The sequence below is a fragment of the Pygocentrus nattereri genome, chromosome 5, assembly GCF_015220715.1.
Source record: "Pygocentrus nattereri isolate fPygNat1 chromosome 5, fPygNat1.pri, whole genome shotgun sequence".
In the NCBI taxonomy this organism is placed as follows: Eukaryota; Metazoa; Chordata; class Actinopteri; order Characiformes; family Serrasalmidae; genus Pygocentrus; species Pygocentrus nattereri.
Window position 1 is genome coordinate 34339207 of NC_051215.1, and position 24525 is coordinate 34363731.

At 39.6% G+C, this 24525-nt stretch overlaps 2 protein-coding genes across 6 annotated transcripts in view; both read left to right on the plus strand.

The window, feature by feature from the left end:
• Nucleotides 1-8846, plus strand: part of march8 (membrane-associated ring finger (C3HC4) 8) — a 120231-nt gene extending 111385 nt beyond the window's left edge. For 4 of the 5 annotated variants that reach the window (XM_017725310.2, XM_017725302.2, XM_017725320.2 and 1 more), the window contains 4 exons: nucleotides 2410-2545; nucleotides 2987-3001; nucleotides 4642-4689; nucleotides 5730-8846. In XM_017725310.2, the coding sequence (XP_017580799.1) occupies nucleotides 2410-2545; nucleotides 2987-3001; nucleotides 4642-4689; nucleotides 5730-6034 (504 nt within the window). In that variant the 3' untranslated portion in view covers nucleotides 6035-8846. The remainder of the gene's footprint in view (nucleotides 1-2409; nucleotides 2546-2986; nucleotides 3002-4641; nucleotides 4690-5729) is intronic. The other variant, XM_017725339.2, reaches the window with a different exon arrangement.
• An 8412-nt stretch (nucleotides 8847-17258) lies between these two features.
• vdac2 (voltage-dependent anion channel 2) lies at nucleotides 17259-24260 on the plus strand. Its single transcript, XM_017725290.2, has 9 exons — nucleotides 17259-17413; nucleotides 19072-19143; nucleotides 19256-19305; nucleotides 19692-19844; nucleotides 19932-19984; nucleotides 21623-21850; nucleotides 22085-22235; nucleotides 23084-23141; nucleotides 23318-24260. The coding sequence occupies exons 2-9, from the start codon at nucleotides 19077-19079 to the stop codon at nucleotides 23407-23409; spliced, it is 852 nt and encodes a 283-aa protein (XP_017580779.1). The 5' UTR covers nucleotides 17259-17413; nucleotides 19072-19076; the 3' UTR covers nucleotides 23410-24260.
• The last annotated feature ends 265 nt before the right edge of the window (nucleotides 24261-24525 follow it).

Here is a 24525-nt window from a genome sequence, read left to right on the forward strand (position 1 = left end):
GGGTTATTAAAGTGATTGTGCAGAGACTTGTTTCGCAGTATTGTTTGTCTGCTGAAACATGTGTCACACATCTTGCAGGGCTGAAGCTCGTCACTGTGTTGCTTAGTTATACACATAACCAGCCTGTTTAAGGTGATGAAAGTGTGAGTAGGCTAGCTTTACAATACTTGTTTTACGTGTGTAGATGGAGTATTGGCTTCCGTTAGTTGTTGCCATTTGTTTAGGTTGTGTTGTTGCAAATCAGCTAGGGGCAGCACAGTGATGTTTCATCTAGAGTGGCCCAGTGGTATGGACTGGCCCTGCCAGTATCCAGACAATACCTGCTCAGTGGTGGTCCTGTGGTAATTCACTTCCATTGATGAATAGCGTGGGTGGCTGACATAAATACAATGGTGTATTATGGATAGGTTACAAACATAAACCAACAAAGTGCATCTGAATGGAAGATGGACTGATAAAATGACCAAAAACTACATTTACATTCACATTAAACTCCAGCTAAGTTCTTAGTCTTAGAAACTGAGTATAAACACCTTGTCCGTTTATGTTAAATATTGTTTACATGCCATTTTCAACGTAAGACAGTAGCTTAGCATGCTACAGCTCCACAAATCACAGTGCATGTTCATTCCAGCTTACTGAAGGTTCACCGACACATGTTGAGAGAATAAAGACACAAATTTAAACGGATAAGTATATGTTTTGGGTGTGGAACTGTTAGCTTAAGTTGTCAGCACCCAAGATTAATGTGAGCTCAGCAAGAAGGCTAATCACCAGCATTTCAGACTTGTAAGTGGAAGAGATAAGTGATGCTCTTTCTTCTTCATATCACACCATCTCATACAGCAAATTGAGGCTATAAACTACTTCCTTCTCAGCAGACTTTATGATTAAATACTGGTTGTTTATTAGTAGATGGAACAAAATGCAATTCCAGGCAGTGCCATTATTAACCTTTATTGCCCACCAGTATCTCCTTTAATTAAATGTCCTGTATTGTGTGTCTCATACAGCGCATCAAATAGTCAGTCTCCGGGTGGCTTGTGTACTGCGCCGGGCTTTGAGCCCTAACAGACTGCTGTAGAACGTGTCAAGGCCAGGTGCCTGTGAGTTACACAAGATAATGCCAACAGGACATGTCAGCCTAGATCACAGTGAATGCATTCTCTTGAGTTCTGCCATATTATTATGCTCTCTGGCTGATCCATCTTCTCATACTGAGTGTGTAATGGGTGGAAAAAGGTGGTTTGTTTTCAGAGGTTATAAATGCCCTACTATGAGCTCGTGGTGGTTGTCAGTTTACCTGATATAGAAGCATAGCAGTCTCCTGATGGATGTTACGATGGTTATGGTTAATTCTGGATAGCTGCCCATCCTTTCAGACTCATAGCATTATATTGCTTGATTTTCTCAAGAATGAAAGTTTTAAATACTGTTAATCTGACTGTGACAGTTTTGGTGGTCTATCAGATCTTGCATGGTTGTTAGGAGACTTTCTCTGAATCTTTTAATAATTTTTTAACTCCAGTTTTTGAAACTTTGGGTTTTCACTTATATTCCTTTGACATGCTTGCTGCCTCAGCATATTTTTGTTTGCACTTTGAGTGCAGTCTGACTTTTTGATTTCAGAACTTATCACGTTGGGGCCAGCTAGTAAATTATTCAATGCGAAATAGATGGGGTGTCTCGATCACAGGACACAGAAGAGTTGATCTTCAGTAGCTTTCTTTGAAAACAGAATTTTAGAGCACTGGGTGGCCCTTATTCTCAGCCGTGGTTTTTCTGAACACCAGCTGCTTAGAGTAGAGCCTTTCAGGAACATCACTGAAATTTACTGAGTAAGTGTTCTGCCTTCAGTGAGCTCTACAAATGAATCACAGTTCTTTAGCTTCCTGACTGAAGTTTAATAGGAAGATTTGTGTATTGATATTAAGAGTGTTTTAGAAAATGGACTTGATCGATTGATTAAGTTTGACTTTTCTTAGCAGCCCTGAATTTGTTGGCCCTGTGGGTATTTGTTTTTCAGGACTTGTAGCTTTACTGAGAGGCATGCTATGAAGCTGCTACACTGGGATGGTCCAAACAAATCCACATTAAATATTTAATATTATAGTTATGAATGGAAAGACCAGGTGAAATCAAGTCTTTAAACTGGATGCACTTGGTCTGTGTATTCTGTAATGAAACACAGCGCAGGTTGCAAGACAAAGTGAGTGGGTTTGGACCAAATTCCCATTTGTTATGACATCAATAAAGGGGTAAATACTGTCTGTTGCTATTGTACACTTGTTAATAAATAAATCCAGATTTTCTTGTCTTTCTTATTATGGATGCCTGTTCTGTGTGTTTTTGTTTAAAGACGCAATGCTTGTACTAATGCCCTCCCTGTCTCTTTCGCTCGCTCTGTAGTGGGAGAAGCTGCAGATGACCGCAAGCGAGAGAAGGAAGATCATGTGCTCAGTTACTTTCCACGTCATTGCCATCACCTGCGTGGTGTGGTCACTGTACGTTCTGATTGATCGCACTGCAGAGGAGATCAAACAAGGTCAGTCGTCCTCCTCTGATCCCAGCCAGCCCTTGTTGACTCCCCAGCCTTCACCCGTCTCCCTGAGTCATCTCACCAAGACCCCATTTGTTCTGCCGCTGCTCATTCAAGGGTTTGCTATAGGTCTGTTACATCCCGACCAGAGAATGGTCTTACTTAATGGAGCTTAGTGTGGAGTGTTAATGATGTCCCTTATTCAGCCGATGCATCTTCAGCTGTCTTGTTCTGAAGTTAAATGCCTATTTTTCAGTTGCGCCTAACAAAAGAACGTTTTTATCTGATAGTCTTTACGCTGCATTATGTACACAGCTTATATAAATCACTCCTGCAGCTATGTAAGGATGTAATTAAAGTGGAAAAAGTACAGTACTCTCCCCACTTGCTCTCGCCTCCTACTCTTACCTGTAGCAAAATAGTAATAAATTCTCTTTAACCATGCAGCCGGAAGAATACCAGGTAAAACACTTTCTCCTCTCACATCTGATTTGTCTTTCCTCTGACATGTGACTCTGGTTCTTAATCCACATATCCAAATGTCTAATCTTTCCTCCCCTTCTCTCCTCAGATGTCTGATCCATTGCTTCTCTTTACTAAGATGTCTGATTTTTCCCTCTTTTCTGTCCTCCCTTCAACTCTACATGCTAGAGTTTCATCCACCATTTTGAGGCTTAACTGCTAAGCAGGGAAGAGTTCTAACAAATACAGAATAATTTCTGTATGCTGTATGTGCATGATTAATGCTGATGGGCTAAGACAGTGCATTAACACTACTGCAGTCCAGACACTTGATTCTGATTTTATTAAATGCAAGAAGGAGCATTGGGAATACAGTGTAACTTTAAATCTTACGGCTCGTAAGATATGGATGTGTGTGAATAGAAATCAAATTAGGCTCTGATTAACCTGTTCATGCTCTGTCTACAAATGTTGTTTTGTAGCAACTGTTGTGAGTGTGAAGTCTGAAAATCTGTTTTTGTCTCAATCCCTACATTATTATGCGTTACTAATTTCAGTTTTTGTATGCGTGAGTGGTCACGCTGTTAGAATAGATCGGGTGTAGTCCTTTTTTCTCCTGCTTAGTTTTGATAAGCTACTGCAACATAATGCAGCTGAGTAGTGACTGCATTTTAAATTGGAAAATGAACATGTAATAACACTAAACAAACATTTTAATGTTCAAATGATTATGCTGTTTTGATTTAGCTATATTTATATGTTTGACAATTTCTCAGTAGGTTAGATGGGATTTTTTCAGCATTGTATAAAGCTTGTCCAACCTAGTAACAGTTGCTATGAAAGAATACATTTGTGGTAGCAGCATGTATTGGCACAGACAAAGGCTGTGACTGAAATGGATCCCTACTTTCCCTACTTACTAAGAAATGGTTATAAACAAATGGATAATTGCATACATTCAGACATAATCAACCTGCATCAGCAACCACCAGTCGCATAAATAAACCTGTTAATGAACTTCAAGTTGAGGGCTAGGGTCACTGGCAAACCGATTCACAATGGCAACCTTATAGACTTAATGCATGCAGAAGGCAACAGTATGAATACTTACTAAATAAGGAGCTAAAATGATCCCATGTCCAAGAGACAAGGCTGCACATTCAATTCTTGGTTCATGACTGCATTAATCTATGACCGTTGCCATGGGGTGATTTTGCTCTGATGAGTAGCAATCACTCAAGGTCACTCTTCCATTTTAGATTTCAGAAAATAAAAGAAAAATGGCCAACGTACGTAATAGTGTAAATAGTAAAACAAAAAGTGGAATCCATTTTTGTCCTATCCAAAGTCAGCATCTACAGTATTTACTGAATTCCACACCATCCCCAAGAATCCCAGCTCAAGTAAAGCCTAGAGGAATACACACACTGCATTCCACTGTTTATCTGTTAAAAAAAAAAAAAAGGAGCAGAACAAGTGTCTCTGTCAACCTAGGTCAATGATCAGCAAAGGTGTGCAAGTCTGATTAGACTTGGGCCAGGTTTGTTCTTTTCAGCTTGTGCAGATTTCCCTAGAGAGATGGTGCCATACCCCAACACTAACCCCTCCTCTCTTTACTCTATTCTTGCTCACCGTGTCAGGAGCCCTAAAGCTGCACCCTGGCCTAACTTACGGAGCTTCCAAAAGCAGTACAGTATTCCATTCCATGTTCAGGCCTTGTGCGTGAGCTAACAGTAGAAAATAGTGATTTACCACATTGCAGTCCCCTCCCAATCTGTCTGTTTTTGACATTAAGATATGCTCTGCAATGAAAAGATGTGATTCTCTAATGTGAAACCATGCTCTTGAATATATTCTCAGTGAAAGGCAAACTGTGGACCCCTAACTTTGTGTGCCTCTGCAGTTTTCTGGAGTGACTTCCTTTGCTTATGGTAGATCATTACAAGCTGAAGGAAATTGACTGCTTCTGAAAAGATAGGAAACTGCATTACAGAACAGAATTAGTGAGTGGAGAGTCAGTGGAATAGGTTTAGAAAAAAAGGCCAAGGCAAACATGGCTTAGGCTGGAAAGAATATTACACCTTAAATTACCCAAGAGCTTCTTTCCTATTGAATAGGCTTGCTCTGTCTATATCTTGTTAGTAATTACTTTTTTTCATTCACATTAGAAGCTAGGGTGAAGTTGGAGGTGGAATACGCAGTGCTCCTCATGGGGACTCCCTCATTCAGCGTCTTGTGTTTGATTCCAGTGTCATCTCCTCTGATGTCTGCCCTGTAGCTAGAGCAGTGCACTTGGCATTTAGAGAATGCATAACATTCCAGAATCAGATCATATGTGTTCAGAAATGACTGATTGTTTTTAGCAATTGTCATTCTGTGGTGCTGCAAAAGAGGTGCCCTCATATGATTGATCCTGGAATTAATATATGTTCATTCATGACAGTGTATTGCTTTTTCCCCCCTCTTAAACAAAATCCTGACTTATGTCTATAAGGGCCGGTTTCCTGGACGTGAATTGAGTCTACTGTTGGAGGACATTGAAGTGCCAATTGTGATCCACTATTAGACAATATTTTTAGTCTAGACTTATGATCTTGGAAACTGGCTCTAAGAGTTTTTATCAACTCTTTATCACAGGATGTCTATACCATGAAAGTGAGTTTCAGTCTGGATGTCATGTTGCTTTGATGTGAATCTGATCATAAGGCTCTGTTCCTGTTTATTGTAGGGATACTTGAATGGCCTTTCTGGACCAAGCTCGTGGTGGTGGCCATCGGCTTCACTGGCGGACTGGTGTTCATGTATGTACAATGCAAAGTCTACATTCAGCTGTGGAGGAGACTTAAGGCCTACAACAGAGTGATATATGTGCAAAACCGCCCAGAGACCTGTAAAAAGATTGTTTTCGAGAAACCTGCATTTATGGAGCCAAACCTGGACAATAAAGAGGCTCTCGGGCTGGCGCAGTCGGACACAAACTCTTCCCAGTACACAGAGACAGAGGACTACAGCATGGAGATACTGCATGTGTGACCCACCCTGTCCACTATAATCCCCCCACCCCTCCCACCAACTTCCAGGGGACCAGAAGATGCTTTGCCTCCTCCAGGCCACCGGTGATGCCACACAGCACTGGACAGAGTGGCTGAGACGGAACTTCTGTTGTTTAGGTGTTACTTTCTCTTTGTTTGTCTGTTCTGTTCCTGTCAGTTGTTGGCTGACCATTATGAATCGGTGTGCGCCAGAAGCGACTACTGCCATTGTATTGCTGTCGTACGAGATGTGAAAACCGCCAGTCGAGCTGTGTGTGCATCTGCACTCGCCGTGTGTGTGTGTGTGTGGGTATGTGTCTCTGTGCCGGTTCTAATGGAGTCCTTAACAATGCATTTAAGCACTTTTTTTAGTTCCCTGTTCTAAGGCTCCCCTGTTTTAATATCCATATATTTCTCTTTATACATGTGGTATGAAAAAATATGAGGAAAAAAATACAAGCTTGAAATTTTGAAAGCTTTTCTCACATTTTATATGACTGATGATATGATAGATGACATTTGTATTCCCACACAACCTTCGGATGGAAAAAAAGGAATTTGGAGGCGTTATGAGGGAAATGGGCGTCTTTTTATTATCATCATTCCATATTTTCTGACTTCAGGCAGTGTCAGATGAGGTTGTTAGCTTTTTATTCTTCTTTTTTGTTTGTTTTATTTGACCTGTAATTTATATGTAATATTGAATCAAAGCAAAGTTAATTGACTTTATTTTCATCTTACCAAGGGCTAGATTCACTAAAGCCGTTTGCACATGTTAAAAGTCTTAGGACTAGCAAATACATTAATATACTGTAACTTCTGACTGGGCTACATTGACCAGTCACTAGCTATGGCGCTATTTTCGTACATGCTAAAAACTTAGCACAGGCTAAAGACTTTAGTAAATCAGCCCTTAAATGTACCCTCCGAGGGCTCTAGAATGTAGACTACTTTTTAAAAAATTCTTTACCATCTAGGACATTTTTCTGCAGAGGGGGGCATTTCTTGTAGCACCACTCAACCTTCCCGAATGACTTGTTTTCTATGCTTGAATGACATTTTATATCCAGTCTTTATTTTGATCACCTTTCTTTAATGAAATGTATCCTTGGGTGGAAAATGCAACTTATTTTTCCTCACCCTAACCAGGCATTTATTATTTAAAGACTTTATTTAGATTTTCTGCATAATTTGCATTTGAGCAACGCTCTTCTGTCCAACATTATAACCAAGATGCTTTTGCATGTGGAATAATGGCTTGACGTAACACACTTAAACAGCAGGTTTCAATTGTATCCTCGACTTATTTTGTCATTCTTTTTCATCATCCTTGGTTTATACATTGTTTTGTTTCTAAAGTTGATCCTGCAGCTATTCAGATGTCAAAACCTTCTTTAGAAAAGACAGTAAATTTGCCAGCTTTGCAAACACATTATTACTTGTTTGCTTGGTGTCAGAAAGGGTGGCAAATTTCCCAAGGCAGTGCTTTCTACTTCTACTCTTGAGGCTTTAAGTATGTTTTAAGGATATGATATATACTGTATGATGTAAAGGCTGAGAAAGTGCCACATCAGCTTTCACCATTTCCACATGCAGCAAATGTTTTTGGCATAATATGGTGCATTTATCTCCCAAACAATATGATGATTTCAGAATGTGAAACAATGTGAGTTTACTTGAAATCAGAACTTGAAAGTATAGTCCTGCCATCTAGTGACACTAGGCAGGTTATACCGTTGTAATAGATACTTTAATATACCAAAATATCTCAATTGCAATTTGACCAAGAGAAAAAGTGCACATACTGTTTGTTGATAGGATCATACTTGCAGGCCTCCCTGTTTCTCTCCTTGTTTCGCAGAGATTTCTTAATTTTGTTGTATTTAATAGGAGTGACCCAGCATAACCTCATAAAGAACAATTCCCATTTTTGCAAATAACACTACATGTTCACAGATTTGATTTTGCACAGGTAGTAAAATTTGTACTTGCACCAAATGAGCTCCTCTTGTATGAGATAATGAGGTTGTGTTGGGCAGACGGGACCTTACCATTGACTTCGTTGAGCTTTGCTCCATGATGAATGCAGGAATGCCCTTTATAAAGCTTGCACATCCTAATGAGTTCGGTTTTATGTAAATGCAGCCTGGTGTCTTTATTTATGTTAGATTTTACTTCACAATTAAGGATCAGTGTACAGATGGATTTTTGACAACATTACTGATGAATAGGAGCTGGCTCCTTTAACCTAACAGCAGCATGGGACCCCTAAGCATTGAAATGTAATCAATTTCAAACTGTGATACTTTATCATTATTTGGACAAAATAGAATTTGGTCAATTTCTACATTGTGACTCAGCTGCATACTTGGCCTTGTGGGGAAATCCTTCACTGAATTGCACTGCGTGCTGTTTGTTCAGCTTTGATCTGTTTGAAAGCGCAGTAGCAGTATTGTTTGTCTTTTCATTGTAGTACTGTGCTCAAGGTTACCTGTAGTTCTGACGGTGATTTGGCTGATCGCTCTTTAATTAACTTGCGCCCGGACGATTCAGATGTGCTTAGAAAGTATTTCTTGCATAAAACTGCAGTGCATTACTACTGAATCAACTTGAACATAGTCAAGTCGACTGTTTTCTGCCCCTCCATCTTATTCCATTTTTTCTCTCTGTGAATTTTCTTTGAATAGTAAATGTAATTTTTGTAAAAACTGTTTTTAATGAAATATTGATGTGTTTTGATTTGTTTGATTACCCATATTTGAGCAAGCGTATATAGACTGAAAAACAACCAAATAAAATGAAGTAAACCTATACATTCTTGCAAATATGATGCTTGTTGTTTTTGCCAGACTCTGTGCTCCCATTATATCAGTGGTGGTAGCGTGACACGATACTGCCTAAAAGGTTCAAACTGTCACCATCGTTTCCTGGAACATCCTTAAATTTCCTCAAGGCCGTTATACGTCAGCAAGGAAGGCCTTTCATGAACACTGTGTCAAAATAGAAACGAAGCAGTGGAACTGAATGAGCATTTCACATTGTCGTGGCTTTCTCAGTAGCTAAATATGGTTTTGTGAAATTAAAAAGACTGTAATTTACATGTATAGTTTTGTATTTTATGTATCTTTATAATTTTCTCTCAGTATTATCACACTTTTAGGAGGTTGACTTTAAGTTTCTTATTTGAGATGTAAGTGACTATGTTGTGTCGTGTTTTTAAGGGGAGGTGAAATGGAGCAATAAAATAAAAACTTAATCAAAAAAGTTGGTGTCCACTTGGGTTCCTCTGAAAATCATCAGAGCATCTGCAGCTGTCACGTCTAAATTCTTGGTGCCAGTCTGAGATGTGACTATTAGTGTGTGTAAGACTGCAATGCAGAAACATAAGTTGTGTTGAGAATGTTTTCCAAAAAGACTGTAAAATGAAATGGTAAATACAAACAAGTAGTAGGAATGTACAGTTGTGTGCAATAGTTTAGGCACCCCTGGTCAAACATTTTGTAAAAATAATTAGATTTTAAGCACATTTTAATGCACAATTACTGTTTATTTGCAGAATTTAACACAGAGAAAAAAGCAAACGTGTAAAAGTAATAGCACAATTTACATTTTATGTTTTTTTTCCCCAGTATGTTGAATTTGTCCACTAAATTGTCCACTCAGAAAAGGGTCATTTTTCAGGTCTTTGTAGAGCAATCTTATTCTTAAAGGCCCGATGTGGCTGTGAGTTTTCATTCCAAATGAGCAGGAGCTCACCTGATTCCGCTTCTTTAATCAGTTGCTCAGCCTGATCAGCCAGATGATGTGCAGTCCTGCATTGTTGGAATGGAAACCTGCAGCCAGACCTACAGCCTTTGTGGATAAGACTGGACATCACTTATGTAGAAGTTGCATCAACTCATTTTCACTTAGGGAATCAACAAAACATTTAATTTAAATGAAGATGTCAAACTTTTGCATATGTCAGGTATGGAATATTAAAGTCAAAATCCCTGCAGATGTGTTAAATCTGTTTATTTATTTATTTTGGTTTTATCTTGCAATGTGAACAATGCACATGGCACACCTGATATTTGCACATAATTGAGCTGAGCTGACTGAAATGGTTCCAGGTTTGACACAAAAGGTATTTACATTTATCGGGTATTTGTGGCTTCTTCTGTATATAAAAACCTCTGCATGTGAGTATGTGCTGAGCTTGGTGTGAAAGGGAGCTGGCTGTACTTCATGGTCACACTTCATGCCTAATTTACTCTATATGACTGATGAATGTGATCACAGAGCAGGTGGGCCTGGGGGTAAAGCTGTAGGCAGCATTACTGTGAAATGATGAGGAAGCAGGACATTTGAAGGTTTCTGCTGAAGGCACTGTCTTCCCAAAACCATTCTGACTCAGTCACTATAAAGGCATTTGCTAAGTGTCATCAGCTTTAACAGAGGGGAAGTCAGTACAAACAGAGGCCTTGAAATGGCATTCTGAGCAAAGCTGAACTGAAACAGAGAACATTTAGAGTACTATATCTGACATAAAATCTTTGAAGTGTTAGAAAAAAAATGACCCAGAATAATAATTAAGCACTTTCAGATTAGATGAGCAGCCAACATTACAACTCCCAGAGCAACATTTGCTTCATTTATTTAACTTGCTACAACCACTCAGTAGAAAACAAAAGTGTGCCAGTTCACACCAGCATTCATCCATCATGAATCAATGCAAATCTTATTGTTTCTCTGCTGCTTTGCAACCTGTTTGCAGCATTACTGAGATAGCAGTGCTGGAGCTGTGCCCAGAATGTTTAAAAAGCAACTGAATGAGATGATGAAACCCACCAAGGGCATTTCATTTCAAATTTTGTGCTTTAAAGATATACAGAGACACGTGGCTTTGATAGTTCTTTTCATTATTCTGAATACTGATATAACCGTGATAGGAATTCCAGAGTTCCAATGGCCTAAAAAAGAACTGCTTACAATGGCAGTCCTAAGGCCTTAATCATTTACATACAAAGATAATCTTTCAATCCGGAAGAAATCCTCATATGAAAGCTTACACTATACCTTACAAAGCAAAATCTCCAAAATTGAATCACCACCTACAGCCTTGAGTTAACTCTCACAGCACATTAGTGAAAGCACACTGTGGGAAATAAAGATTCTGTGCAGGTACGTTTTTCATTCATCAAAGTTCAAACAATGTAAATGTACCCTCAAAGGTACAACAGTGGTTTTAAGGTCCAGTTGTGCACCCTAAACCATTTTTTTCCAGGTGAAAAGAAAAAAAAATTCATTACCTAATGTTTTACAACAGAGCAATAAAATAAAAAGTCCTGAGACGAGAGGGGGCTGTGGAGTCAATACAACTTAGAAAATATCATTTCTATGGATTATGGTACAGTTATGTTCCCGGACTAAAGGTACTGAGATGTACCCTTGAGGGTCCCACCCCAGTGACAGTTTCATACCTTTAATTCTGAGAGTGTTTGTGTACAGTGTCAAAATCTTACTCAATTAAAAGTGGAAGCATGGAGCCAAAAATAAACCTGAGTCAATCCAAAACAGTAAATGTTGAGCAAATGAATGAAAGGTTCTCTTATTTTAGAGGTATGTGATGTGGTGGTGTGATGACTAATTATTGAACATCTGTACTCACTTTGATATCAGTTTGGTTGGAGGTTAAAATAAAAACAATAAATTCACAATAAAAGAGATAAAAGTTTATCTTTGGTACAAGTATTTTGAATGTTAAATGAAAATGTTTGGATTGAAGTAGGTTTTTCTCTTGGAAATGTAATTGGGTAAATGTATTCAATTTCAATAGTACTCAAAGTACAAATATTCCAAAATAATACTTCAATCTAGTGATGTGCAATTAGCGTTTTGTTCCAAAATGCATTATAGACTACTTTTAAGACTTTTCTCTTTTTTCATGATATTTTGTTGGGAGTGGCCTATATATATATATATATATATATATATATATATATATATATATATATATATATAAGAAATATCAGTGCTGTATTATTATTAATATCACTTTTATTACAGAAATAAAATTGTGTTTGTTCATTATATATCAGCTGCTATTTTTTTCAAAATCTTATTTTAGCCAAAATTGTTACAAATGGATTTACAATATTTTAGAATGAAACTCTTCCTATTCTCCTGTGTTTTCTACCTCTGGTGTCCAGTTTGATCTACATAAGCACTGTAGAGAAGAGATTTTCTTATCGAGAGTTAAAATTAGACAGAATTAGAATTCAGAACAGAGGAAACTGACCTCTGCAGTTAACCCATCCAATGGGGCAGTGAAGCACCCACACTAGCACACAGTGAGCACGCTTGCCCGGAGCAGCAGGCAACCCTATCCACTGTGCCGGGGGCGCAGTTGGGGGTTAAGTGCCTCACTCAAGCGCACTTCAGTCATTTCCTGTTAGCTCAAAGGCTCAAACCTGTAACCTTATGGTCACAAGACTGGTTCCATAAACTCAAGCATAAGCCTGCCCAGTTTGACTGATATAACAGTTGAAGCCCTTCATACGTGAAGTCCTTCATACACAGCTCACAGTGAAGACTGAAAAACTAGTAGCCAGTAATTTATCCTAAGTGCACTGTGATATACAGACACTTTTTAATAAAGAGCTGCATTCAAATTGTATCACTAGTCAATTGTTTACAAGACATGCTGATGAAACACAATAGAGGACAGTCGCTGTAAAAGTAGAAGATGGATAAATCTGTCAGATCCTTTTGACAAGGCAATACAAGCCACAGTACAATATTGAATGTTCTCCAAAGAGCAGAAAATACAATTTACTGTTAGTGCTGACTAATAGTGTTATGCCTTGGTCTAGAACTACACCAGACTGAAAATGTATATATATATATATATATATATATATGTGTGTGTGTATGTGTGTGTGTGTGTGTGTGTGTGTGTGTGTGTGTAAAAAATGACCCTTATTAGTCCCACAACGGGGAAATTTTGACTCCACATTTAACCCATCTGTGAAGTGAAACACCACATACACTCTAGTGAGCACACACACACTAGGGGGCAGCGAGCACACTTGCCCAGAGTGGTGGGCAGCCCAATCCACAGCACCTGGGGAGCAGTTGGGGGTTAGGTGTCTTGCTCAAGGACACCTCAGTCATGTACTGTCGCCTCTGGGGATTGAACCAGCGACCTTCCAGTCGCGAGGCTGGTTCCCTAACCTCCAGCCCATGACTGCCCCTTAGTGCTATAGCTGTTGTCAGAACAAAGCCTCAAATCTCCAAAGAGACAGCTTTACAGGAGGAGGAAAACACATACTTTAGCTTTAATATAAGTCAAGGGAATCAGACTCCCCTCTCCCAACCCCCCAAGGCCATTTCTTTTGGTCAAATCATACTGACATTTACAGACCATATCTCAAAACCATTGTATATCATATCAGCTCCACTAAACATATAGGAATACATATACTGACACTGATGCGCTGGCGGCGTGTTAGTAGGTGTTGTACTGGTGAGAGTGGATCAGACATAGCAGTGCTGCTGGAGTTTTTAAACACTTCACTGTCACTGCTGGACTGAGACTACTCCACCAGCCAAAAATATCCAGCCAACAGTGCCCTGTGGGCAGTGTCATGTGACCAGTGATGAAAGGTCATAGGATGTCTAACCCAAATTTGTGCAGCAACAGATGAACTATCATCTCTGACTTTACATCTACAAGGTGGACCAACAAGGTAGATGTGTTTGATAGAGTGGACAGTGAACGGACACAGTGTTTAAAAATTCCAGCAACACTGCTGTGTCTGATCCACTCAGACAAGTGAAACACACATTGACACACCACCACATCAGTGTCACTGCAGTGCTGAGAATGACCCACCACCTAAATAATACCTGCTCTGCTCTATGGGGGGCCTGACCATTAAACAACAGGGAGACAGGGGGCTAACAAAGCATGCAGAGAAACAAATAGACTGCAGCCTGTAATTATAGAGCTACAAAGTGCTCCTATATAGTAAGTGGAGCTGATAAAATGGTCAGTGAGTGTAGATACAAGAAGGTGTTCCTAATAAATGATAACATATGTTTGTACCTCCACAATTTTTTAAACGTACATCAACACAAGGCCTCCAGGGCACAAACATTATCAGACAGCACAAAACTAAAATGTGTCTTAGCATCATCTTGACATTCAACATGATTAAGAATCAAGACTGGGACAGTCAGAAGCAGAAAAATCTAAGCATGTGGCCCTGTTTATGTCTGAATCCCAATCTGGAGAACAGATTTAGACCTCTGATACATAGGATAGGGACAGAAGGGGGGGATGAATGTTGATAGACTTTTGGCATCATGCTGACTGCTTGATCAGAAGAGAATGTGACAGAACACCAGTTCCTCCAGGGAGTCTTCCTAAAGCAAACATCTCCTTGAACAAAATGGCACAAACCAAATAATCCGGTACAGCAGAAAAGCACTCATAGCTTATTTACCACATTCAAGTTCATTAATCTGTGGTTATATGAGTGAATGGAAAGTAATTCATAAACAGAAATGATCTGAACAGAGCAACTCTGAACAGCAAAGGTGAGGGAAAGTGCCACAATGAAAGGCAAAACTGCCCCAAACAAACTGCCATGAAAAGTTCAACTAATGCACATTCAAACAATTATCCATATAAAAGGAAAACAACAAGCTCTTGCACTCCTAGCCTTCCTACAGTAGACTGATATTACTTCGAAAATCCAGTCAAACAATTTTATTAATTCTGGATGGCATCCAGAAAGGACAATATAAAACGCTTCCTTAGCAGCCATACTCTCATGTAGTAGATCACAAAACCATTTAGTGCCAACTCAGGAGTACAGCAGAAGGTAATACAGGCGAAATACATTCGAATCATAGTAATAAGACTAGGATAACAGTGTTCTATTCAGAATAAAATCCATGTGCAACACATTTCTCAGAAAGTAGACTTTGACACTACATGGCTGATAACTGCCATGTTGCTAGTGAAAATCTGTCCTTGCTGAACTATTCAGATTAAACATAGTTGGTGCATTGTTGACAATATGATAAAACATTTGTAAGCTGCCATTATGAAATGAAGTTAACCAACACTGACTGCTGGGTAAATTTGCATGCTCAGATGAGCAATGGAGGCCAGGCACATCAGCCAAAAGGGAACAAGAAGACTTGATGTTAAGTCTAACTGTCATATAGTGACCTCCAGTGGCAAAGTAGAGGACAGAAGACAGAATAAACAACCCATGACATGATGCAGCATGAAACACCTGCAACTGCTGTAATACACACATGAATACACGAGTGACTTCTGTATAGTAGATCAAACTAAAACACACACAACACTAAAACATTCTTGAAGAGCATATATATATGACAGGAGCGGCACCCATGTGTGGTCTTCTGCTGCTGTAGCCCATCTGCTTCAAGGTTCGACGTGTTGTGCATTCAGAGATGGTATTCTGCATTTCTTGGTTGTAACAAGTGGTTATTTGAGTTACTGCTGCCTTTCTGTCACCTCAAACCAGTCTGCCCATTCTCCACTGGCCTCTCACAACATGTGTGTATATATATATATATATATATATATATATATATATATATATATATATATACATATATATATATATACATATATACACACACACACACTCACTGGCCACTTTATTAGATACACCTGTTCAATTGCTTGTTAACAAAAATAGCTATGCTATATCACATGCCCGGCAGCTCAATGCATTTAGGCATGTAGAGGTGGTCAAGACAACTTGCTGAAGTGCAGACCGAGCACCAGAATGGGGAAAAAAGGTGATTTAAGTGACTTTGAACGTGGCATGATTGTTGGTGCCAGATGGGCTGGTCTGAGTATTTCAGAAGCTGCTGATCTACTGGGATTTCCGTGCAGAACCATCTCTAGGGTTTACAGAGAATGGTCCAAAAAAGAGAAAATATCTAGTGAGCGGCAGTTGTGTGGACAAAAATGCCTTGTTGATGTGAGAGGCCAGTGGAGAATGGGCAGACTGGTTTGAGGTGACAGAAAGGCAGCAGTAACTCAAATAACCACTTGTTTCAACCAAGAAATGCAGAATACCATCTCTGAATGCACAACACGTCGAACCTTGAAGCAGATGGGCTACAGCAGAAGACCACACCGGGTGCCGCTCCTGTCAGCTAAGAACAGGAAACTGAGACTACAATTCGTACAGGCTCACCGAAATTGGACAATAGAAGATTGGAAAAATGCTGCCTGGTCTGACAAGTCTCAATTTCAGCTGCGAGATTCAGATGGTAGGGTCAGAATTTGGTGTAAACATCATAAAGGCATGGATCCATCCTGCGTTGTATCAACGGTTCAGGCTGCTGGTGGTGGTGTAATGGTGTGGGGGATATTTTCTTGGCACACTTTGGAGCCCTTAGTATTGTTGCTGACCATGTCCATCCCTTTATGACCACAGTGTACCCGTCTTCTGATGGCTACTTCCAGCAGGATAGTGCACCATGTCACAAAGCTCATATCATATCAAACTGGTTTCTTGAACATGACAATGAGGTCACTGTACTCCAGTGGCCTCCACAGTCACCATTCCTAGATGAACAGTTTCCTGGAAAGTGGAAGACTTTTGCACACACACACACACACACACACACACACACACACACACACACACACACACACACACACACACACACACATATATATATATATATATATATATATATATATATATATATATATATATATAGTAATGTTTATTATTTCTGTGTTAGTGTGTGCAACTATGTTGCTGTGTTTCTCAATAAAGCATAAAATAAAAAATGTGCCAAAATATGCAGAACCTTTGCATTCTATATAAATGCATACATAGACATACATTATATATAAATAGTGAATAATTATTCAATAATAATTCTTGAAATACATAAAATGCATTTTTCTCTTTTTCCATTGAGACTTTTCCATTGAAATTTGCGGGCCAGTTGACATAATAAATGCTGCGGTTGCAGTTCCTTCACGCCTCTCCGTTTGTAAAGAAACAAACAAAAAAACTCACAAAACATTTAAGTGCGTAAACGCACGTAAATAAATTCGCATACGTACAAATAAATGACTGTAGAGAAATGTTGGGATAATTAAGACGAAATGTGCTGACTGGGCTCCGTGTGCGGTATTATCTTTCCTAGCAGGCGCCGCTGCGCCGGCTACCCTGCAGGGTCCTGCGGCTCTAAAGGGTCGGAGCTCACTGCAGTTCAGTCTCCTTCACTTCGCCCTCCAGCCGGTGTGCTTCACCACAGCCAGTCAGCCTCGGGGAGAAGTTGATAAAACTTACTGAAGTTGATCGCTAGTCCAATCTATTAACAGGTAAGACGTGACCATGAAGTAAACTTCCATATATTTCAGTCTGCGCGTTTTCGCGCTTTGCACAGGCTCGTTTTTTCACACGTTACCCTTTGCTAGCATGTCGTTGGCTCGCGGAAGCTAACGCTAGCCGGTTGGCTAGGCTAGCTGAATGACAGTTAGAGGGTTGGCGTGGCCCGTTCATCACGCAAACTATGTAATAAAAGTTTCACAAGTTACTGTGAAACTGAAACAGATGAAACCCGTCAGACCTCGCGTAGCAAGTTAAATGTATTGGTAGACGAGCGCGATACAGCTCAGGGCTTTAGCTACGGCGTGACCGGCGTGCTTGCTAACCTTAGTAGCACAGAGTAAATCAGAGAAGCCACCCAGCTGAACGTGCAGTGCTGACCGCTGGTTTCAGCAGCTGCACAGGAGACGTGGCCTGGTGACACAAGCAAATTTACTTGCTTAATTTTGCAACCGAATTCCTGTTAGATCAGCACTGAATGAAGTTTTGTTTTCCTGGCTATCTTACACACAGGCTCGCTAGCGTTAGCCGACTGGTAAAACGCCCTTTCCAGAAGTTGACGTGCAAGCAGCCGCCTGTGTCTCAGGCTCAGTTCATAACAGAAACTGCCACACTCAACAGTAACTTGGGTCAAAGAGAGTACACCACCAATAGAGGTCAATAAATCAGTGTAGTATGTGGTTTTGAACGCAGCTTCCGAGATTTTAACATTAAATTCAGGTACCTTTTAACGTTTAGTGCCGGGTTTGGGCTTTAGTCATGTCAGGTCTAGTCAGACAGTTTGAACGCCCATTGGTTTTGCCCACAGGAGCTGTCTGACCAAGATGGCTTCCAGTTTTAACCTTGCCAGTAGTTTGTACCTGTTATTTAGTCTGTGCACTTTTTGATTTTGTTTTAAAGCTTTTTGTGATTTGAGCTTCAAGTAACTTCTTCATAAGAGCATTTGTGAAGTGGGGAGAGAAACCCTGAGAATCATAACTCAGAAATTACTTTTTACTTGAGGATTGAAGCAAACTGTTAAGCCCAGGTAACTGTGACTTGGTTATTCCTGAAATAGAAGGCATGGACTAGTAAGTCATGTTTGAAAGTCTTGGAATTTCTCAGACATGTCATGCTGGCATTGAGCTTGAAGCACAGCTGGGCAGCATTTGAAGCATAGCTAATGACTTAACATTTCTTCTCCTGCTCCACTCCTGCATTATATAACATGACAGTAAGCTTCTTAATGCAATCTTTAATGTGGTGATTTTTAAAGCCTGTATCCTCTATGTACTCCTAAGATGCATAGATTTCCCTGTGCAATAGATTATCATGCAGTGCATCAGTGCATGGAAGCACATTTGTATGTGGTCATTTCCTTCTTGCAGTGACTCAGAAAGGTGGGGCCTACTGTCAGGTCAGATTAACTCAGCCATGTGTGTGAAACACACAGGGCCAGTTAACAGACTGCTAACACTGCGTCTATGAGACAAATTATGGCAAACTGCAGCTAGAACTCAATATTCAGCCACATCCCTTTCCACATGCCTTTTAAAGGAATTTTGCACCTAAGCAGATTGCCAGTTAGTGTTGCTGAGTTGTCTGCTTTATGGTTAGGCTTGATTTACTCTGTTATCTTATAGATTTTCCTGACAGTTTTCCACTTTTGCAGATAGAATGGCAGTCCCCCCATGCTACGCTGATCTTGGAAAATCCGCCAAGGACATTTTTAACAAGGGATATGGTAATGCAATTGTCTTTTAAAGAAATGTCATGAAGGAGTATTTCTAATTCTAAAGTGGTGTTTGTGGGCATGGTTCTTTTGTGATAAGTTCACTGATTTTGTTTTCTGAAAGGCTTTGGACTGGTGAAGCTTGATGTCAAGACAAAATCGGCAAGTGGAGTGGTAAGTGCTCCATGACCAGCAGTTTGATGACTCAAGATCCAATGAAGGGAATAATATCTTTTATTAAGTGTGTTTTAACGATTACAAATCGCTACCATTTCCGAAATGGTAACATTACAGGGGCAGGAGAAATGTGTGTAATTTCTTATGTAAGTTAATGGAGAATCATGTTTCAAGTAATTTTAGGGGATTAGTCCATTCATCATGAAATTGTGATGCAATGTGCAGCTCATCTGGCAGTTCCAAATCATGCTAAATTATGTAAAACGACACAAATTGAGAGACAAAGTTTTGTCCAGACAGTGACCGTATACATAGTTATAGTTTTGAATTCCTGTACAGTGTGATCTAGTGATGTGAAATCACTCTGTTTTGTCCCCCGGCAGGAGTTCAAGACTTCTGGGTCCTCTAATACTGACACCAGCAAAGTGGTGGGCAGTCTGGAAACCAAATACAAGAGGTCTGAGTATGGCCTGACCTTTACAGAGAAGTGGAACACTGACAACACCTTGGGTACAGAGATCACCATTGAAGATCAGGTGTGGCTGCAGAGACAAAATAGAGATTTTATGAAGCAGTTTTTTTTTTTTATTGTACTTAATGCTATTTGTTCTCACTTTTTGTAGATTGCGAAGGGGCTGAAGTTGACTTTTGATACAACCTTCTCACCAAACACAGGGTATTTATTTATTATACAGTTATTTATTTTTTTAAAGATTTTATGGAGCTGTTTATGAAATGGTAGTTTGCTGAACAGGATATAAGACTGAGTATGATGGGAGTGCAAGTTTTAACAGCAGTGCAACAAGGTCTTAACCTCGACATGTGCATCTTGTATAAAGAACATTTGTTGCTGGCTGGCAGGGCTCAGCAGCAGCTGTAACCTGATATTGTATTGAGCAAGTCTGTGGACAAAAACAGAATTAATTAATTAATTTAAAAAAATTTTGTAGGTGTCAGGCACATGTGGTCTGTTGTAACAGAACTGTCATCGTTTTCTGGGGGGCATAAATCATGTCAGAATGCTTAATGTCTAGTGATGTGGTGTGCGTTCTCATAAGACCACATGTTGCCTTTGCATTCTGTAAAGTACATTGGTGTGTTGGGCCTGATGGTTTCATAACTGTGGTAAAAAGGACATGGTGAATGACACTGTTTGCCATTGCAGGAGTAATTTTTAGACCTAGTGGCTTCTAGGTTCGAGGAGGGCCTGGGTTCGATTCCCCGGCCGGGTGATCAGGGTCCTCTCTTTGTAGTTATGTTCTCCCCGTGTCTGCGTGGGTTTCCTCCGGATTCTCGGGTTTCCTCCCACAGTCCAAAGACATGCAGTCAGGCCAATTGGACATGCTACATTGCCCCTGGGTGCGAGTGTGTGAGTGACTGTCTGTGTCTGTCTGTCTGCCCTGTGATGGACCTGTCCAGGGTGTATCCTGCCTCCCGCCCGAAGACTGCTGGGATAGGCTCCAGTACCAGGCTCAGAAAATGGATGGACTTTTTTTTTTTTTTTTTTTTTTTTTTTTTTTTTTTTTTTTTTAATACTTATTTTTCCACTCCAAAGCCCTTGTGTGTTATGATGAGAACTGTCTTGGTTTATAAAAAGATGGAATTAATATTTAAAGAGATTCAAATACAGCATTTTATAATCTGAAAATTTTTAACAGTGGTCAGTGAATGTGACCTATTTAAAGTACTGGTTTTATGCAGACCACAGCCAGTTGTAAGGCCTGATTTATGGTGCCAGCTGAGAGAGATTAATTATTCCTTACAGCAGCAAAGTCAAGCATTTTACTTGGACTTGGCTTTAGTTTTACCAAGTGTGTTTAAATGTTAAGGCTAGAGTTGTATAATACCTGGAGTTTGTAGTATGGTTGGTCACATTTTTGACCTGCACTGTTCATATTTTAACAGTTCTACTGTTGTAGTAGATTGTCACAGTAAGCCTATAATTATGATAAGTGCTAATTTTTTCAGTGTTGAGTGAGCATTGAAAACATGCTGATGGATGCTATTTATGAAGTATTTATTGTACTTAGGAAGAGCAGATTGTTCAGGAGACACTGGGCTGTTGTGCTGCAACACTGCATTTTATACATGTGACTGCATTTATAACCCAGTAGAAATAAATGTTATGTTTCTGTACAATGCTAATATAGGTTCTACATTTTTAAAAAATGTTTGTATTGGCATCAACAGACACATGAAGTATTGTATATCTGCATTGGCCCATAGTTCTCATGTCTCATAAGTGAACTGACAGCTGTGATTTATTAACTTCATAGAGTATTATCATCTAACGTGGGTTGCTGATTTTCAACAGCAAGAAGAGTGGGAAAGTCAAGACTGCCTACAAACGCGAGTATGTCAACTTGGGCTGCGATGTTGACTTTGACTTTGCTGGCCCAACTATCCATGGTGCCGCAGTGGTCGGTTATGAGGGATGGCTTGCGGGATACCAGATGTCCTTTGACACAGCCAAGTCAAAGATGACTCAGAACAACTTTGCTGTAGGATACAAGACAGGTGACTTCCAGCTGCACACCAATGTGTAAGTACAGATCCACATTGCTCTTAAAGTGCCATTTCATTGGAATATTGTGTATAATAAGAACTGAAATGTAGTGTAAAATAGTGAGCAAAAAACTGAATTACTTTCATTACGGTGCACAATGGTTTGTACATGTAGTCAGTAAAGTAGCATTCAGTTTGTTGTTTTTACTGTTCAGTAATATTATGGACACTTATGATGTGATTCTGATTCTTATTTTCTGCTGCTCTGCAGTAATGATGGCTCAGAGTTTGGTGGTTCCATCTACCAGAAAGTGAGCGATAAGCTGGAGACAGCAGTGAACCTGGCATGGACTGCAGGCAGCAACAGCACACGCTTTGGTATCGCTGCCAAGTACCAACTGGACAAGGATGCCTCCATCAGCGTGAGTGCTTTACTCTTCACTCAGAATGTTACTGATGGCAGCAGCTATTGTAGTGTGATTTAATAATGGTGATAACATTTGTTTTTATGACTGCCAAATTCGATTATCCACTTCAGGATTTGGGTTAGTTTCACATCATTTCTCTTAGAGTGGAGTTTCTGCTGTTTTTACTTCAAACTGACAAGGGACAAAGAATTAACTGAACACAAGACTGTTGATGTCTTTAATCTCTCTGTATAAAATATCATTGCCTCTGGCACTTTTTTCTAATTATTACAGTGTTTTACTTTACTCTTTTTAATACATTTAAAAGATAACTTTGACAGTCTTTTGAGCAGTTTTGCTCACATCCATTTCAACCATTTCTGAATAATGCAAATGTTTCTTCAAACTACCAAGTATCCTTTAACATGTCACCCAAGTATTGATTTTCAAGCCTTCAAGTTTTCTAAATGGATTGCTAGAGAATGGTTTAATGAATATTTCTAGCTGGAATTTCTCATGTAACCTGTCTAGGTTGGTGAAATTGCTGCAGGAGGCTCAGGAGACATGTGGTTACTTTCTCTTTTCAGTGTTTGGTTTTTAGATGCAACTTGTCTAGACTGTTTGCTGACCTGTGGCAAAATCCCTTGACCGGTTTTGTCTTTTCAACGTGGTTGGAGTGAAGTAGTAGCTGTGTAAAGTTTTTATAGCTTTCCTTTCCCTAAGTTCTGAAGGTATGGGGAATGCTAAGGCTGATATAGGAGGTATTGCACTGGAATGATTGTATTGTATCCCTTTTTTTTTTTTTTTTTTTTTAAGAATTTAAGCATTTTCACTGAGTTTTAAACTCTTCATTTTCCTTGCAGGCCAAGGTGAACAATACTAGTCTTGTTGGTGTTGGATACACACAAACCCTGAGACCAGGTATGATCCTGATCCGCTACATTTTTTTTTTCCCCCATTATGTTTGCATAAGATTTTTATTTGAGAATAGCAAAACTTGCAGGGAGTAACCAGTGAATGCAAAAGTAATTATGTAAATGCAATTTAGGACTCTTTTTGCTGCCAATGTTTGACAGTGCTGCAATGGTTTTGTGCAGGTGTGAAGCTGACTCTGTCTGCCCTTGTTGATGGAAAGAGCATCAATGCTGGTGGCCACAAGCTGGGTCTGGGGCTGGAGCTGGAAGCCTAAAGCCCAGCTCTTGTTCATGTCAGGGACGAGGGAATATCAGAGGAATCTGGCCTTAAATCAGTCTCCAACTTAACCAGCAGGGGAATTCTGGATGGAATGGGATATGTTCAAAGGCTCCAACAAAAGCAATCATTTTAGTAACCATTGCAGTGGTGTTTATTTTTTCCCCTTCATGGTCATGGTGCCCGTTTTTGGTTTGTAGATGTTCATTTCCTCATCTGAATCCAGCACTGCCATGGCAATGAAATACTCCAGTGGCATCAGTGGGCATTTGAGCCCACATTACCTGTTCAGCAAGACGTTGATCTGGGGGAATGTGACAAACTACGTCTCCAATTTCACTGTTGCTATCATCTGATATTCCTTAGTCGTCTGAAAACAGCTCATGCAAGCACTTAACTCAATTTTAAAGGTTATACCTTCCATTATTTAAACATCGTTATATGTTGTGTATTTTTTTTTTTCCTCCTCTTCTTTCCATACACACAAGGACATACATAAACTGTGTTGTACCATTTTTGCTTTGTCAGTCATCGGGATTGAAACATAGTGGAACTTGAAGCCTGCCCTTAAACTAAGCAGTTTTTGGGTGGCCTAAATGGGTTACTGTCTGAAAGTAATGGAGCTTGAATTGGGAAAGCATGGCTGACTTTTTGTTTTCTGCACAGACGATTAGGTGAAGCTTGTGGTAATGCCAAAATGGGTACTCTGGATATAATATGATTTGAGTTTAGTACCTAAAGCGTTCAGTGTCACCTTCATGACCCTGACTTGCTGAAGTTGTGCTTTCACAAAACCTTAGAGGTCCTTATGTGTATGTGTAAACTTTTCAATAAAGTCTTTGAACTCCACTGAGGGTTTCGTTTTGACTGACATGTTAATAGTAAACAGTTTATTAATGAGCTAATGTTTTTGCTTGGAGTACAAGCTTTACCCATTTTGTTCTCAAAATAAAGTCTTGGCCTTTAAAGTAGAGATGGCTCCCATTCAATACCTGATCGTATCTGGCTAATAGCTGCCATTTGATATTGGAGGAAAAAGGAAACAAAGTCTAACAAATTGGTCACTATTTGAAATTTAAGTATTATTTTAGAATTACAAGTAAGTAATCTAGCT